At 43.9% G+C, this 17,321-nt stretch overlaps 1 protein-coding gene across 1 annotated transcript; it reads right to left on the bottom strand.

Annotated features, from left to right (window-relative positions):
- Positions 1-1,948: 1,948 nt before the first annotated feature.
- Positions 1,949-12,940, bottom strand: CUNH17orf75 (chromosome unknown C17orf75 homolog). Its single transcript, XM_004747071.3, has 10 exons — positions 12,593-12,940; positions 11,780-11,860; positions 10,810-10,935; positions 9,467-9,610; positions 9,160-9,217; positions 7,519-7,638; positions 6,539-6,603; positions 6,048-6,184; positions 4,663-4,766; positions 1,949-4,119 (listed from the first exon to the last, which is right to left on the bottom strand). Exons 1-10 carry the CDS (start codon positions 12,730-12,732, stop codon positions 3,904-3,906), a joined length of 1,191 nt encoding a protein of 396 aa, XP_004747128.1. The 5' UTR covers positions 12,733-12,940; the 3' UTR covers positions 1,949-3,903.
- Between the last annotated feature and the right edge of the window lie 4,381 nt (positions 12,941-17,321).

Raw genomic sequence — 17,321 nt, 5'->3', positions numbered from 1 at the left:
CAGTGGCGCTGGGCCTCTGATGGACATACAGCACAGCTCTGGGAGTCGGTGAGGGCACTGGTGTTCCTAGCTCAGTGGTTCTTAACCATTCTTGAATTGCTGAACTCTTTGAGTGGTTGATGGAAGCTGTGTTTTCTCTTGCCCTAAAAATGTGCAGATAGACCATTTTGTGTACAATGTGGAGGGGGGAGGTGGTGTGTGAATAAGGAAACTGGTCCATGGCTTCAGGTCAGGAACATCTCTGCCTGCTGTCCTGCTGGGCGCCCCGTCTTGCTCTTCTCCTCTAACCTATATTCTAACGGGAGATTAATATCCTACTATCATTGGAATGATCTTTGAAATATCTAGGAACTTCCTTCTTTACCCCAGTAGTCTATTATTTAGGTCTTTCGAGGGGCAGTCAACGTCTGAGGATCTTGAGGAAGGGACAGGAAGGTTCTCAGGGTAAAAGAACTGTTCGCAAACGGAAGAGGAGAACAAGAGGGGCGTCAATGCCTGGTGAGTTTAATAGTCAAATGGGCTTCAAATGGACACGGTCTGAGAAAGTGAAGGTTTTTCCCCAGCTTTTCTAAACCGACGGCTGCATACATGGGTTTGCTATTCATAACCGTTAAATTTCATTGGGGGATTAAACAACCCTGTTACACGGAGCACGGGAGCTGTTCCCCATAATGTTGTCACATCGGTTTCCTGTAGGTCATTGCAAAACAGTTCTAAAAGCTGTAGAAGGCATCCCAGAGCCAACTTAAGAGTATAGCTCAGGCTCAAGATCAAAGAATTTGTTCCTGCTTCACATCCCCGGAGGGAAAATCAGGGCCCTGTCTTATGTGCCAGCTCCCTGGACAGCCAGAAGCTGTTTAGTAGCTTTGCCTTTGGCTTCCTATCACTTCCCCCTTAACTTTTCTGCTTCCTCCTTCCTACCAGAGCCTCTTTCTCCGGTAACTTCGTGAGACAGTGAATAGGTAACCCTAAAGACAGTTTACGGATTACTTAGTATGTGCTGGGCATTGCATAAGTAAGGCATTTTCCGTGGAAGATCCCCATTTAGTGCATGGCTACTTGGTGTGAAATGGTATCAGTATGCCCATATTTACACGAGGGGCAGGCTTAGAGAAGTGTAGTGACTCACGGGTACCTTGTGGCATAGATTGATTCGCACTGTGGTTCCCAAGTTCATGTTCTCACCTCTCGGCTGTTTGTGTTGGACTTTCAGGGCACTAAACCTGTGGAAGGGCCAGGGCGTTCGTTTCAGGACCCAGTCTCACTGCATTAGTAAAGTAATGTTGGAACATTGATTTGGTGCTCACTTAACAGGATCTCTGCTTTATCGGCCCTTCTAGAATAGTTTACAAGCAAATCCATAGCTATTAATTCATGGCCGCTCCCTATCACCACTGACTTCCGAAATCTAGGATTTATGCCAGCTCAGAATGATCTGAAGTCTGGGTCACATTTAGGAAGTTTAGCACTTGTGGGACTAGAGCTGCCCTCTTACACCTCCAAGTAGAAGGACTTCACTGATGCCAAGGTGTGTGCGGGCAGGGGTAGATCTCCATCACTAAGAAGACACATGGTTAGGAAAACGTGGTCCTCGTCTTGTTTCCCGGATGCCTGCAGGCTTTCCTAGCATCTGGTTTAAGTGCATCTCTGGTGAAGGACAGGCGTTCTGTCATGGTTAATAATGAATGAGAGTGAAGGGAAGTGATTTGGGTTATTGAGTTCTAGGTGTGTAACTTCCCTGGACAGTGAATAAAACATCGTGATGGAAATTGCCCTCACACCCTGCCTGACGCCTCCTGCCAGGTGCCAAAAGGTGTATTCCAGGGGGGATGTGATTGTCTTCAACAGATTCCTTAGCGTGACAAGTATGATCTCGCCCCAAACTTGCCGCACCTTCATAAAAATGTCAACTTGAGAATGGAGCTTGTTAAACAAAAATGACTCTTGATGAGAAGCTAGAGTGGTTTATTATTATGATGATTATTGTTACAAATATAATTACAATTAAACTGAGGCCATTTTTGAGAACATGACGAACATATATTTCCTGTGTGTAGAGCACACAAATAATACATGAATGTATTCCACACCTGAACAAGTCCTTTTTAAAACTTTAAAAGTTAATACGTTAGCTTATTAAAATTTGAATACAGTCCATGTTTCTGGTCATGAGCTCTTTGGGTTTCTTCTCATGGCCAACAGGATACTTGATTCCACGTCACCATTTTCCTCACCTACAATAGTGATGGTATGTCACAGACTTGTAAAAAAAGACTAAATGGTAACACAGGGTACTGAGCCTGCATCACAAAATATATATTTAGAAGTTGATGTAAGGAATAGTTAATGAAACTTTGACTATATCCAGAAATGGCTTGAAGCAGGTAATACATTTACCTTAAAATGCCATTTACATCATGGACTGTTGAATGAAACGTGAATTTGAAAATGAAAAATATGTTTTTTTGACTCCAAATGTTGATGTCCTAATGTTGTCTATTAAAAAATTGATTTCTAAATGAGCAACCGAGTACATTAGAAAAAGTCAGATTCAAGTGTAGTGCCTTGGAATTGCTTATTTCCCATAGTCATTCTGAATTTAATGCTATAAAAAGTGCTATTTGGATTTTGTTTTCTACACTGCCTACAATCCAAGTTATTAAAATTTAAAACCATATGAGAGCCTTTATGAAGATCCTGAATTGTATTTCTCATTAAAGGAAAAGAAATGGCTTGGTGAGTCATGTCCCCAGACTTCTGTAGAAGAGAAAGCATAGGCCATTGTCAGTCATTTTCAAAGTTAAAACTCAGCACTTATGTGAGTTTAGGAGAGGATTTTTACGGGCTAGTGTTCCTCTGAGCATTCTGAGGGAAGTGAGAATAAGACTTCTGATCTTCTAAACAAAAATCATTATCAAATGGATTTATTAAAGAGCTTTGCAGAACAAACTGCCATCACGAGTGTAGCTACAACTGGCTTCCTTGGGAATTATAAATGGCTCTAGCTGAGGACCCGTTCAGTTGATTCAGAGTAAAACAATATGAGGCTTGTAACAAATACACAGAAAAACCTAAAATCAATGAGTAACTCTGATATGAAGAATCTGTTTGCATTCTTTGTTACAGTTTGCTTGTACAATTTAAGTACCTGGTTTCTTTTTTAACACTCTTGTTGGGAAACTCCAGCACTTTCGACAGAAAAAGAGAAAAGAAAATACAGGCTCCTGGCAAGTAGCTGTGAACAAATGAATGAAGAAAGGGGCTGGGGGCCACTTTGGCAGTAGCTTTCTGTCAGAGATGATGTTTTGTCTTGAAGCTTATGCATCTAATTTAATGCCTTACACACTCATGATTTGTGTATTGTCTTCCAAGCTGGCTCTGTCATCCATGCCATAATCAGACAAAAAAGAAAATCTATCCAAGCACCCACAGGATGCACAAATCTGTCTCTGAAATGGTGTCACAGCGCTAATCTGTCCTGAGACTAGGAGGACATTTTTTTTTTTTTTTTTTTTTTTAAAGAAGCTATAGTACACGGAGAAAGGAGTATGACAATTTTTCTGGGAGGAAAAATTGCTAAATACTGCAGCCAACTCTTTAGAGAAGCCACAAAATTACCTTTCAAGACTTCTGAGCCTCAACCCCCTGAAGCCTGGAATTTATGGGGCCAGCAGTGCGCTAAAACGCCACGACTCTAACACACACACACATCTAAGGCTCATTGAAAAATGGTCCTCGGATTTTTATGACTAAGTTAAATTTTAAAATTACAAAATGAAGACATCTAGAATGTGTTTGAAATAGTCTGAATTAGCAATCCTATGGACAATTATAATGACCGCAGTTTCAAACACCAAGGCTTGAAGGTGCATCTTCACAATACAGTTATCTTAAAACATGTGATCAAAAACTTTGAGCGAGAGCTTCTTTCATAAATTCTTCAAGGACAGCCACCACATTTTTGGCTTCAGGCATTTCTTCATGTTCCACTTTAACAATCTTCAAAAGGATATCTCCACTACCACAGTTCTTTAGGAACATGTAACATTTAAACAAAGCATAATGATTCATTTCTGCCTGTCGGATAAATCTCTTCAAATTATTTGTGTCTTGTATGGCCTAGAAAAAAATTACCCAGTTAAATATGTGTTTAGTGAGATAATAATGAGGCCTGAAAAATCTATCCTATCCAGCTGAGAGCTTGACATATGTTGCTGAGATGTTTGCCTTTTATTTTAAATATTTCCATCATTCTTAGGGCTAATATGCTTTGCCCTTGGGAGAACACAATTTCTTAAATACCCTTAAAATCACCTAAATAAAGTAACAACACTCCTCCCCATCAGAATTTTGAACCCTTAGGCATTGAACCATTTTTTTTTTTTTTGGTGCTTTCCAACTAAGATACATCACAAATTAGAAGATAATCCCAAGATACAAGCAAGCATTCAACCCAATTAATTGGAAATGCAATGATATATAAGCAGAAGCTCCTGGAAAATATAGTAAATAAAGTAAATGCCTTCTGGGGATTCTAGTTTTGAGAATGTCCTATTTAATAGACATCACAGATGTAAAGCAGATTTGTTACTCTGTCATTGGTACTAACAAAAATTGAGACAAAAATGTTATGTGGCATTTGGCACGTAGCCAATTAATTACCTTTAGTTTAAAGTTCTCCAGTACTTGTCGAAAAAGAAAAGGGTTACCTCCTTCAGTGCCATTCAAAAAAGCCTGCATCCACTCCTCACAAAACCGGTTGCTTCCTATGAAGTATTTTAGAAAAATTAAATAAATAAAACTGAAATTCTACCAATACAAAGGTTCCTCCTTAAAAGCATAAGACATTTATTTTCTATTTGTTACTTATTTATCTTTAATGGAGGTGTAACTGACATCCAACTTATTAGTTTCAGGTGTACACCACACATATCTATTGTGATTTTCTTTCTTTCTTGCTAAAAACATTTACACTGTATTTTTTTTTTAAAGATTATTTGAGAGCGAGACAGAGAGAACGAACAAGCACATACAAGTGGGGGGAGAGGCAGAGTGAGACTAAGAGAATCTCAAGCAGACTCCCCACTGAGCAAGAAGCTGGACACAGGGCTTGATCTCATGACCCTGAGATCATGACCTGAGCCAAAATCAAGAGTCAGACGCTCAACCGACTGAGCCACCGAAGCGCCCCACTTAAGGGTGAATTATTTAAGAGTTCTGTAATGGTCTAAAAAAATAGTCTATTTACCACCTGGCTAAGAAATACCAAATGGTTGAAGCCCTGAGTTGTGTCTTCCCCATCATATCCCCCTCTTTTCCCATCAGAAAGGATTATCATTCCCACATATTTCTTTCAACTTTTGTCAATTAAAAAAAAAAAAATCCCTAAGGCCTTTATAGTATTACTTTACATAGGTTAAACTTAATGTGTTTTTCTTTACTGGCTCTTTGACTAAATAGTATGCTTCTGAGCTAGTCCGTGCATTTTCGCTGCTATATGGGACTCCACTGTATGACTACAGCAGTTTTTCAGTTTTCTTTTTTTTTTTTTTTAATTTTAAAGATTTTATTTATTTATTTGACAGACAGAGATCACAAGTAGGCAGAGAGGCAGGCAGGGAGCGGGGCGGGGGAAAGCAGGCTCCCCGCCGAGCAGAGAGCCTGATGTAGGACTCGATGCTAGGACCCTGAGATCATGACCTGAGCCGAAGGCAGCGGCTTAACCCACTGAGCCACCCAGGCGTCCCACTTTTTCAGTTTTCTTGATGATAGACATTTGCTTCCATTCTTTGCTATTTAAAACAATGCCTTTCTGAATATTTCTGTACTTGTCTCCTTACATACACATATAAGAGCTTCTCTGTATACATAGGAGTGGAACTGCTAGGCATGATGGGATTTCTGTGGTTCTAGAATTGATAACTGTTTTTGGTGAGTGTGAGATAAACAGGTACAAGTGTACAAGGCAAGGGGGATAAATCTGTATGATGTGTTCTCAGGGCAAAAATAGGCTCCTACCAGGAAGGCTGCCTTGGGCTGTGGCTCACCTGCATTGTAGAACTGAGGCTGGGAGCCGCTGCAATCGATGACCACAGGTTTATGTGGCTCCTCGGTCATGGCCATGCACAAGGACGTCATGGTGCCTTCATGAATAAGGCCTTGAAGACTGGCCACACTCAGAAACCTGCCGCATAAATAAGTTCTTTTCCACACATAGTATTGCAGGGTAGGAAGGAGAAAACAAATTCATTCTGCAGTGGGTGGGAGGTTTGAACATGTACTATCAGGCTTGCAGTGAAGAAGGTTCCCTCCTTACAAAGCCTTTTTTTTTTTTTTTTAAGATTTTATTTATTTGACAGACAGAGATCACAGTCAGGGAGAGAGGCAGTGAGGGAGAGAGGAGGAAATAGGCTCCCTGCCCAGCAGAGAGCCCGATGCAGGGCTCGATCCCAGGACCCTGGGATCATGACCTGAGCTGAAGGCAGAGGCTTTAGCCCACTGAGCCCCCCAGGTGCCCCATTACAAAACTCTTCTTTACCTGTTAATGTCTCTCTTTGTCTTTTCATCTGATTCTTTAACTTCAACAGGAGTATAACTCAGAGCCTATGGGAGAAAAATAAAGCCTAATCGATACAGGATTCTACTTTTCCTTATAGAGCAGCTACTCGACAGTAAAAGTCAGCTTCCCCAATCAGCACCACACTGGAACATTCATGACAGGCACTACGCAGTGTTCTCCAGAGCCTTGTTCAGTGGCTGCCCAACGACAGCCTAAAACCTGGCTTTAATCACCCTGGTCTCATGGGACCTTCCAGTTGCATCTGAATTTACCCACCACATATTTGAATAAAAACCTGTCCATGTACTCTAGCCTTCCCCCATTGTCTGGATATTTTGTGAATTTTTCATTTTTTATCCGCACCTTTTTAAAGTAATCTCTACCCACAATGTGTGGCTTGCACTTACGACCCCAAGATCAAGAGTTGCATGGTTTACTGACTAAGCCAGCCAGACCCCCCTCTCTGTACTTTTTATATAGTTAAAATTCACTTTGGGTTTTTGTTTTCTTTCTCAAATTGTTTTGGAAATTACGCCTCTCCCAGATCACTTCAAAAGTATTATTTTAAAATGTTTTATCCTAGGGGCACCTGGCTGGCTCAGTTGGTTAAGGGTCAGACTCTTGATCTCAATTCAGGTCTTGCTCTCAGGATTATGAGTTCAAGCCCTGCTCAAGCTGGGCATGGAGCCTACTTTTAAAAAATAATAATAATGTTTTACCCTATTGGGAAGATTTAGTATTTGCAATTCTACCTGAGTAATGGAACTTTCTAGATCTCAGTAAACAGAACGTGGTCTATTCTGATTACAAGCATAGTTTGAATGAATATTCAGCAGCGAGGGGGAGTGTGTGTATGTTCAGGTGTTCAGAGTGTTGAGAAAAAGTGAGTATGTCTTTAATCCAAACTCTGCCAAAGTGACTCTCTATTAAAGAAATGCTTTTGTTTAGGCAATACTTACAGCATGTAGCAGAAAGGTAAGCTTCTCCTGAAAGAGAAGAACCACCCTTTGGATTGGGCATACAACGTCCTCAAACCAGCTGCTCAGGTAGGATTTTATGTGGTTCTCCAGGCCTCTTTCCTAGATCAAGAAAGAATGTCATCGCCTTTAATATAAGCATTCATTTTAGTAGACTTAACATTTTCTTCTTGATATTCTTGAGATTTTTTTTTTTTAAGATTTTATTTATTTATTTGACAGACAGAGATCATAAGAGAGGCAGGCAGAGAGAGAGGAGGAGGCAGGCAGAGAGAGAGGAGGATGTGGGACTAGATCCCAAGACCCTGGGATCATGACCTGAGCCGAAGGTAGAGGCTTAACCCAGTGAGCCACCCAGGCACCCTGGAGATATTTTTTTTTTTAAGATTTTCTTTTTAAGTGATCTCTACACTCAAAGGGGGCATCGAACTCATAACCCTGAGATCAATAATTGCATGCTCTACCAACTGAGCCAGCCAGGTGCCCAAGGAGATATTCTTTTAATAATCTCTATCACCCCAGCCCTTGGTAGTGCCTGAAACACCCATGCACGAGGACGAGCTTAGAGAGGACCTGCTAAATGGCTGAAGGAGACAGCTCACTCACATTCCAATAGGATCAGAGAAGGACACACCCTAATTCATCAAAGCACTCCAGCCCACTCCAGCTGTCAGACATGCTGCCATGATTGCTGCCATGAGCACACCTGGCTTTCTAGGCTATACGGCTCACTGGGGACTAGTAGGAGAGCTCTACTCTGGGAGAGCAGCTCCCCCTAGACTCATTTCCCTGGTACACTCCTATGCTAGCCTTTTTTCTCCCACAGAAGCTTGTAAACACATGACAAGTAAAAGGAATTGATACCACATGTAATGGGTAGTAAAGTTAGAAGAGTTACGACTTAACAACTACTACACGCTGAATGTGTAGTTTTAAAAAAAGGTATGGATAATTTAATCAATATGGATGTGACTAGTTTGCGAAAGATCGACTAATAAAAAAAAAGGAATTTTTCTACAAATCTTTGATGTTGGTTCAAGGACAGTTATACCGTTGTATAGCATGTCTTTGGTGCCAGAGGCTTTGCGGACATTAATTCTGACCAGAGCCTAAGTCACGTGAGCCTAGAAATCAGGAAAAGAGCATCCTCTTTCTCATTTGGCATGTTACCACATACCCTGAATTGAATGGAATCCATTTTTCCTGGATACAAAACATTAGAAGCAGTCTTGTGAAACTTAGAGCAGTTACAGGACTATGTTCCCTGCTTCCCTTAACCAGCACCCTCCTATTAGCCCACAAAGCAGTACATTTTTAGAATTGGGGTGTCTTTGTGTCCACCTGTGTGATTTTTTTTTTTTTAGATTTTATTTATTTACTTGATAGGCAAATCACAAGTAGGCAGAGAGGCAGACAGAGAAAGGTGGAAGCAGGCTCCCCTCTGAGTAGAGAGCCCGATGCAGGGCTTGATCCCAGGACCCTGGGACCATGACCTGAGCCGAAGGCAGAGGCTTTAACACATTAAGCCACCCAGGTGCCCTACACCTGTGTGATTTAATAAGTAGAGCAGTTATACTGTGTTTATCCTCTCAGTATTATCAATTAAATCTTCGATCCCCTTACCTCACGGTTCATGTCATTTTTCAGCCCTTGAATATACTTGTCCAGTTCAAGCCTGAAAGTACGTTCTTAAGGAAGCAATAAAGGGTGCATCAGGACAATGTTTTATCTGTCAATAGGATACATACAATCTTTCAAATGATGCAAACTGTAAATTAAAACATGCCAGGACAAACTGGTTGTATGAAGGTATGAAATGAAGTAAATAGAGAAGGGGTAGAAAAGCTCTTTGGAGGTTGGGAGTAGTACTCCTCCTCCTGGCTTCCCATGTTTTCCTTCCTGATGTCCTCGAAGACCAAAGAAAGGATATAGCTCAAGTCCTTTTTCAGACCCTCCTAGAAAACAGACCACATACTCTGAAGCGTTATGTTCACAGTCCACTGTTGCTGCTTCAGGAAGCAGTTTTTCTTGTTGGAAAAGACAATAATAACAACCAACCCGGGATTCTGGAATCCTAGAAAAGACAAGACAGTGAAATGTATTATTGTGCTAACTCGTGCATCTAGTTGTTTGTTTTTTTTTAAACACCATTTATAGATTTTATTTATTTATTTATTTATTTATTTATTTGACAGACAGCACAAGTAGGCAGAGAGGCAGGCAGAGAGAGAGGAGGAAGCAGGCTCCCCGCTGAGCAGAGAGCCCGATGTGGGGCTCGATTCCAGGACTCTGGGATCATGACCTGAGCTGAAGGCAGAGGCTTTAACCCACTGAGCCACCCAGGTGCGCTTCGTGCATCCAGTTTTATGGACTGCTCCAAACCCTGGTCATCTTCATTTGGCAGTACTGTTAGATTGCAAACTAGGTCAGAATCTCCTAGACTTCTCCTTGGTTTGCTTGAAACAGCAGAGGAAAATTAACACGTACCATTATGGGCTTTAGCGAAAGCAGCACCTGGAATTTCAAATGGGCTTTAGCGAAAGCAGCACCTGGAATTTCAAACGTGCCATTTCTTTGAGTTCTCCTCTCTTATATGAAAAACTCGTGCAAGTCTTATTCTCATTCATAGTATATCCACATTTACATAAATATAAGCATGTTCTCTTTCTCCCCCGAAGCTTCACAGATCACTGAAGCTCCAAGCAGATATGACATGTTAATCCTGGGGCTTTATCTTTTGGCTGTGGCTTCATACTCCTGAGGGGACTTGGTGGCAAAACCATACTTCTAAAGTGAACTACAATCACGGGGTATGATGGAAAGATGGCTGAAGTGAATGGAGGACTCCTATGACTAAGCCTGAACTCCATCAATGTGACCAGCTTTGTGACCTTAATGTCTTTTTTTTTTTTTTTAACCTTCATGTCTTCTAATTTATTTGCCCATCTAAAAATGGAAGTAAGAGTATCTGCTCTATGGCCCCTTTGTAGAGAAAATGACATCAAAGTTTGTGAAAGCAGTTTACCAACTGTAAAGTATGCACTTTTAGTTTTGGTAATGAACTTATTGTCCCAAGTACAAGACTAAATAAGTACACTTAGGTGGCAGAGTCTGCCGTTCACCAAATTCCATTCCACAAATGTGTGTGTGAGACCCAGCTCGGCTGGGCCTAGCTTTACAAGCCTAGTAGGACCTGATCTTTTGCAATTTCTCCTTCCTTCTCATATTCAGCTCAGATTAAAAATTCCAAGACACAGCACATTTTACACTTACCTCAGCTCCACAGATGCAACATTACCCAGCCCTTCAAAGACTGCTCCCTTAGAAAGACGCTTAGCAATGAAACTGCGCAGCTCTGGTTCCACTTCCGATGGCAGATTAGTATCCACCAAGGAGAGGCTTGACAAATGAGAGACACACATTCCTTATCAGTGGACTATATATTCACACCTCGTAAGTCAGAATATGACTAACAGCCAGAATCTCTTTAAGGGTTTGACAAAGCTTTTTATAGGACTCCTGTTGGGGAGGCTTCTAGATGTGTATGTCCCCAAGTATGATCTACCTCCTCAAACAGTTTAAAGTAGTCCTATCTTCCCAGCTCATTCTCTCTAGTATTATGACTCTACCGGGACCCCTAATCAGCCCTGACCTTACCTCCTTTTCACGTTACCATCACACTATTAAGACACCTAAAAAATTCCTTAAGTCATCCATCATCCAGTCAGTGGACATATTGTTGTATTATACCCTACTTAGCATCAAGTGCTAAGGTTCATTCATTCATTTACTAAATATGTACTAAACGTCTCCCCTAGTTATCTCTCAGGGTGCCAGGTAGGGAGACATCAATGAACCAAAGAGACAAAAATCTCCGCTGTCCTGGAGTTTACATTCCAGTGTGTAGCAACGCAGCTCTGAAAGAAAACTGAACGCAGGGAAAAGGAGCATTTTAGATTTCTTTATACTCATATGACGTTGAATATTTAATGCAGTTCCAATCAAGGAACTAAGATCGACTGCTTCTGGCTCATCACCAGGGGCACTACGGGTATTTGGAACTGCCCAGCCTTGAGTGAATGAAGGAAGGAGGAAGTCCAGATGCAGTTCCTAGGGGACAGGTGGGCTCGGTGGTTTGAGTCGGGGAAAGCTGAAGGGAAATTAGGTACCCACTAATATCTACAAGACAGAGACGCACAGAAGATCAAAGCACACACGTGGGTTAGGGGCGAGCTGTTTTTACCTGAAATCATCACCAGAGGGCGTTTCTGCATTTGTGCCGCTTGCGCTTCCCTCGTCACTGTCCCCTCGCTGTTGCGCCGATCTGCACATCACAAAAGCAATGCCGCTCTGAGTTATGGGCTCTAACTCAAGCGCGGTATGGCCCCCTCCCCGCCGGCAAGCAGGGTGAGAGGGTACAGTCCACTGAAAATGCTGCAAGTTAGAAGGGCGTCGATCCTCCACTGCCTACCCTAATGACAGGGAGAACCCATGCAACGGTGCGGACAAGAGCCCCTTCTCTCTCCAGGCCGTCTAAGGGGTGGAAGAAAGGCTAAATTAAACATCCACAAGAGTCGAGGGAATTTCCTCTAAAAAACCAGACTTTCCAGGGCCAAGAGAGCCCCAGGAATGTCTGCCCCGACCGAGGAAAAGGGGGCAGCGGGAACAGAGGGCAATCAGAGGGTGGGGTGGAAGTGCGGATGCGTGCGGTTAATGGGAGAAAGTGGGGCGCTACTGACAAGGACGACGGGGTGGAAACTGACATTAATGAGTGGGCGAGGCGCTGCGCCCAACAAGGGCAGGGGCGACAGGAAGGGGATGAGAAGTCGAGAGGGACAGCTGGAGCGCAGAGGCTTAGGAGGGGCAAAGTCCAGGCCGGTGGCTCTTAAGAACGGCGTGAGGTCAGGGGGCCCTTAGGGCCAGAGACTATACAGCTGGGCGAGGGGAAGGTCTTTGCGAGCTACCGGGGTTGGGATGCGGGGCCGGGGCGCAGGGTTGGGATGCGGGGCCCGGTGGCAGGGCCAGGACGGGACCCCAGGGACGCTGGGTGCTGCACCTGCTTCCGCGGTAGCTGTAGAGACAATAGTGGCTGCTGGGTGGCGGCTCGAGTCTCCGCTCCTCCGCGGAGCCTCCCTCCTCGCTGCTCTCTAGCTCCTTTTCATCCCCATCCAGAGATTCCTGCAAGGAGGGGAGCATCGCGGCGGCGGCTGCAGCGGCGGCCTCCGAGCGGCCCTGTGTTCCCGCCAAACCGCTCCCCCGCTGCCGTACAGTCCTTCCAGGCCGGGCTCGTGCGGCTCCAAGGCTTCGTGCACCTGCGTTCCGCCGGTTTCCCGGAGTCGCAGGCCGGGAAGCTGGCGGCCCCGGGCGGGGGCGCTTTACTCCCCGCAGGGGCTAGTCGGCGCGCCGAATTACCTCCCGCGACTCTTTCACCGTTTCTCTTTTGACTCTCTTTTCTCCTCTGGCTATCGTCTAAGACGTCCAGGAGACGTAATAAACATAGTACAATTAGCTACCTGGGAAGAGATGAATGGGCCCTCCGACTACCCTTCAAGTGCGTGGACACGTACTCATGTGCACCAGATTGATAAAAGATAGAAAAATTTATTTTTAGGGGCGCCTGGGTGGCTTAGACGGTTGGGCGCCTGTCTGCCTTCGGCTCAGGTCACGATCCCAGGATGCTGGGATTTTGAGCCCCTCATCTGCTTCCCTGCCTTGCGGAGAGCTTGCTTCTCCCTCTCTCTCTGCTTGCCCTTCCTCCTGCTTGTGCTTTCCTTCTGTGAGAGCACGCACAGGCAGAGAGAGGGACAGAGGGAGAGGGAGACAAGCCGGGACTCCCTGCCCAGTGGGGAGCCTCACCCCTGGGTTGACCCTAGGACCCCAAGATCATGACTTGAGCCAAAATCAAGAGTCAGAGGCCAAACTGACTGAGCTACCTGGGTGCCCCAAATGATATGACTTTAAAATGCCCACTTCCAGATAAGAACATGGGAGAACTTTGAAGAGTCTTGACAAAGGCCTCTCTAAATATTTAAAACACTTAGAAACCACATGGAAAAAGAAAAATCTTTTAGGTAAAAACTAAACTTCTGTGCCACCCAAAGTCAAAACACAAATGACCACCCAGGAAAAATATTTGCATTTGCAACATATATAATAGATGAAGGCCTGTCATTTGTCAATAAAAAGAAAGACAATAGGCAGTTCATAGAAGAAATAAAAATGAGTATATAAGCAAATAAGCTGTTCAATTTCTTTTTATTTTTTTTAAAAAGATTTTATTTATTTATTTGACAGAGAGATCACAAGTAGGCAGAGAGGCAGGCAGAGAGAGAGGAGGAAGCAGGCTTCCTGCTGAACAGAGAGACTGATTCGGGGCTCGATCCCAGGACCTTGGGACCATGACCTGAGCCGAAGGCAGAGGCTTAACCCACTGAGCCACCCAGGCGCCCCTAAACTGTTCATTTTCAAATGAAATTGGTGACATATTGTACTACTTTTCACCTGGCAGATTAGCAGGGATTTGAAATACCTTGTGCTGAAGTATGTAAAGAAGCATTCTCCTAAGCTGTTGATAGGAATAAAATTAATACACATGGTTAATTTTATTTTGTTTATTTTTTTCAGACTTTATTTTTTAAAGTAATCTCTACATCCAACATGGGGATTGAACTCATAACCCTGAGATTTAAGAGTTGAATGCTCGGGACACCTGGGTGGCTCAGCGGGTTAAGGCCTCTCTGCCTTTGGCTGCTGTTGGTCCTGATCTCAGGGTCCTGGGATTGAGCCCCCGCATCCAGCTCTCTGCCCAGCAGGGAGCCTGCTTCCCCCCACCCTCTCTGCCTGCCTCTCTGCCTACTTGTGATCTCTGTCAAAAAAAGAAAAAAAAAGAAAAAGAGTTGCATGCTTTACCAACTGAGCCAGCCGGATGTCCCAATATACATGATTTAGAAAGGAATTTGAAAATGTCTATCAATATTTTATTTTTTTTCTGTCAATATTAAAATATTCTTTTTTAGGATTTTATTTATTTGACAGAGATTACAAGTAGGCAGAGAGGCAGGAGGGGGGGGAAGCAGGCCCCCCACTGAGCAGAGAGTCCAATGAGGAGCTTGATCCCAGAACTCGGGGACCATGACTGGAGCCAAAAGCAGAGGCTTCAACCTACTGAGCCACTCAGGCGCCCCTCTATCAGTATTTTAAATTCACATACCCTTTGGCTATCGTGCAACACCAGGATATCATCAAATGGATACATTTATGTAAGTGTGAAAATACAAGTCCAAAAATATTCCTTGCAACGTGGTTTAAAATGAAAAACTAGATAATCTGAATGTTGGTCAATAGAGTACTGATATAAATTTTGGTATATGCACTGGTAGGAAGAATAATCACACACACACACACACCCACGCACACACACACCCTGCCAGCATGTCCACATCCTAATCTCTGGAATCTGAGAATATGTTACCTCGCATAGCAAAACGAGTCTACAGGTGTGATTATATTAAGGAACTTGAAATGGGACGATTATCTTAGATTATCCAAGTAGGCCCAGTGTAACCATAAGAGTCTCTGTAAGGAGGAGGGAAATCAGAGAGGAGGAGGCAGTTGTGATGTACAGAGACTGAAGTGATTTGGGACCACAAGCCAGGAATTTGTGTATCCTTTAGAGGCTAGAAAAGGCAGTAAGTGATTCTTCCCTAGAGGCTGCAGAAGGAATGCAGGCCTGCCATTTCAGACTTCTGATCTCCAGGGCTGTCATATAAAAAACTTATGTTGATTTAAGCCACTAAATTTGTGATTTTTGTATGGCAGCAATAGGAAACTAATACACATGCATACCAGAAGACTATGCACCCATTAAAAAGAATGAATCAGAATGAGAATATGTGCACATATAGAAACACAATCCCGTATTTAAGTTTTTATTCTGGCAACACAATTGAAGGAGACAAGGCAGGCACGTGGGAAGGGCAGAATGTAATTACTGACAAGAAACTAATGCAGACAGATGATCTTAATGGAATCTCATTACTGACTTCTTTTTCTTTCTTCCATATCTTTTGTTTTTAAAGATTTTATTTATTTACTTGCCGAAGAGAGAGAGAGAGCATGTGGAGGAGTGCACAACCAGAGGAGTGGCAGAGGGAGAGGGAGAAGCAGATTCACTGCTGAGGGTAAAGGCAGACTCCCACTCCATCCAGGACCCCAGGATCATGACCTGAAGGGAGATGCGTAACCTACTGAGCCACTCAGGCGCCCTGATCAATCTATAATCTTAACTGTTATTTTATATTGTTTTCTCCGGCTTCAGTCTTAGAAACCACTGTAAGAAAAAGGCACTGGGCGCCTGGGTTTCTCAGGTGGTTAAGCAACAGCCTTCAGCTCAGGTCATAATCCCAGGGTCCTGGGATCGAGTCCCCCTTACGCAGCAAGGAACCTGCTTCTCCCTCTCCCTCGGCCTGCTACTCCGCCTGCTTGTGCTCCCTCGCTGTCAAATAAGTAAATAAAACCTAAAAAAAAAAAAAAAGAAAAGAAAAAAGAAAAAGGCTCTGACTGATGTGCAGAAGCCTTCATAGGTTGGCCTCTACCTCCCCCTGTGACTTCATTTCCTATCACTCTCTCCCTTGCTCACTCGGTGCTGGTCACATTTCCTGCTGTTTCTCAAACACTTCAACCCCCCCCCCACCCCCGCAGTGTAACCGTCTTTTAATTTGCGCTTCTGTCTGGAATGCCCCCAAATATGTGCATGTCTTTTTCTTATCAGTTTTCTGCACAGATGTCCCTCCTGAGACGGAAAATGCCCTGTACAAAACACATCCCACACAAACCTCTCCTGTCATCCCAGCAGGTCTCTATCATGTCCCCTAATACTGTTTTAGTTCTTTTCCAGGGCACTGAATCACTCCTGACATTATGCATTTGTCTGTTTCCTCTACTAGAGCGTCAGCTTGCGCACCGCTCAAAGTCTCCTTCGGAGGTACTGAGGGTTAGGGCTTACTTTTTCTTTGAGGGTGACTGCGTGGGGTGGGGGTGGGGGGACACACAAAGACACAGTTCAACCCGTAACACTGTGCTGTGAACACGGTTTTACTTCTTCCCTTCCAGCCTAGATTCCTTTATTTCCCCCTCCTCCCTAGGATTCTCTTGCCACCAACCAGCCCCATCACTAGGAGCTCCAGCCCCAACACCATCAGCGTATTTCAGGCGCTCAGGCTCAAAGACTTGCGCTTTTTGCTCCTTCAAAGAGACTCTCTCTCTTCCACTTCCCTTGCTCCCACGGAGCCTTCAGAAAACCTTTCTTGACACCCCAATGACCGCTAAGACCCTTGTTAGTGCTCCCCTCCGGAGGTCTGCAGCACCTTGTCACCCATCTGTGAATTACAAGGCAGAGACTGACACTTTTTTAACAAAATATGTGATAAGCAAACGCCCAACACTTACTACAGGAAGGATTAATTCGAGCAATGAGACATCATGAAAAGTTGGGCGCTCTTTCAGTATTTTTTATTTGTAGTCTGTCCTTAATTACAATAATCATCCTTTCAGTTTCCCCCCCCCCTCCTTCAATTACGAGTGTCTCGGCGTACCTCCGTAGCCAGCTCTCTTACAAAACAACCGGAGGGATCAGCAAACACAAGCAACGAGGGCCGGGACAACTTACACGAACAAGATGGCGGCTGCACCTCAGCCGCCACGAGTCTCCACCCACTCAGGAAGGCGGCCTGTGTCATGTGACCCTACCCTGCCTGGCACCGCCTCCGGCCGCAGTGCCTGACGGG

This window comes from Mustela putorius, unplaced genomic scaffold, assembly GCF_011764305.1.
Source record: "Mustela putorius furo isolate JIRA1106 unplaced genomic scaffold, ASM1176430v1.1 tig00003962_pilon_pilon_pilon, whole genome shotgun sequence".
Taxonomy (NCBI): Eukaryota; Metazoa; Chordata; class Mammalia; order Carnivora; family Mustelidae; genus Mustela; species Mustela putorius.
The sequence above is the reverse complement of the archived record's forward strand: the minus strand, read 5'-3'. Positions and strand labels throughout refer to the sequence as shown.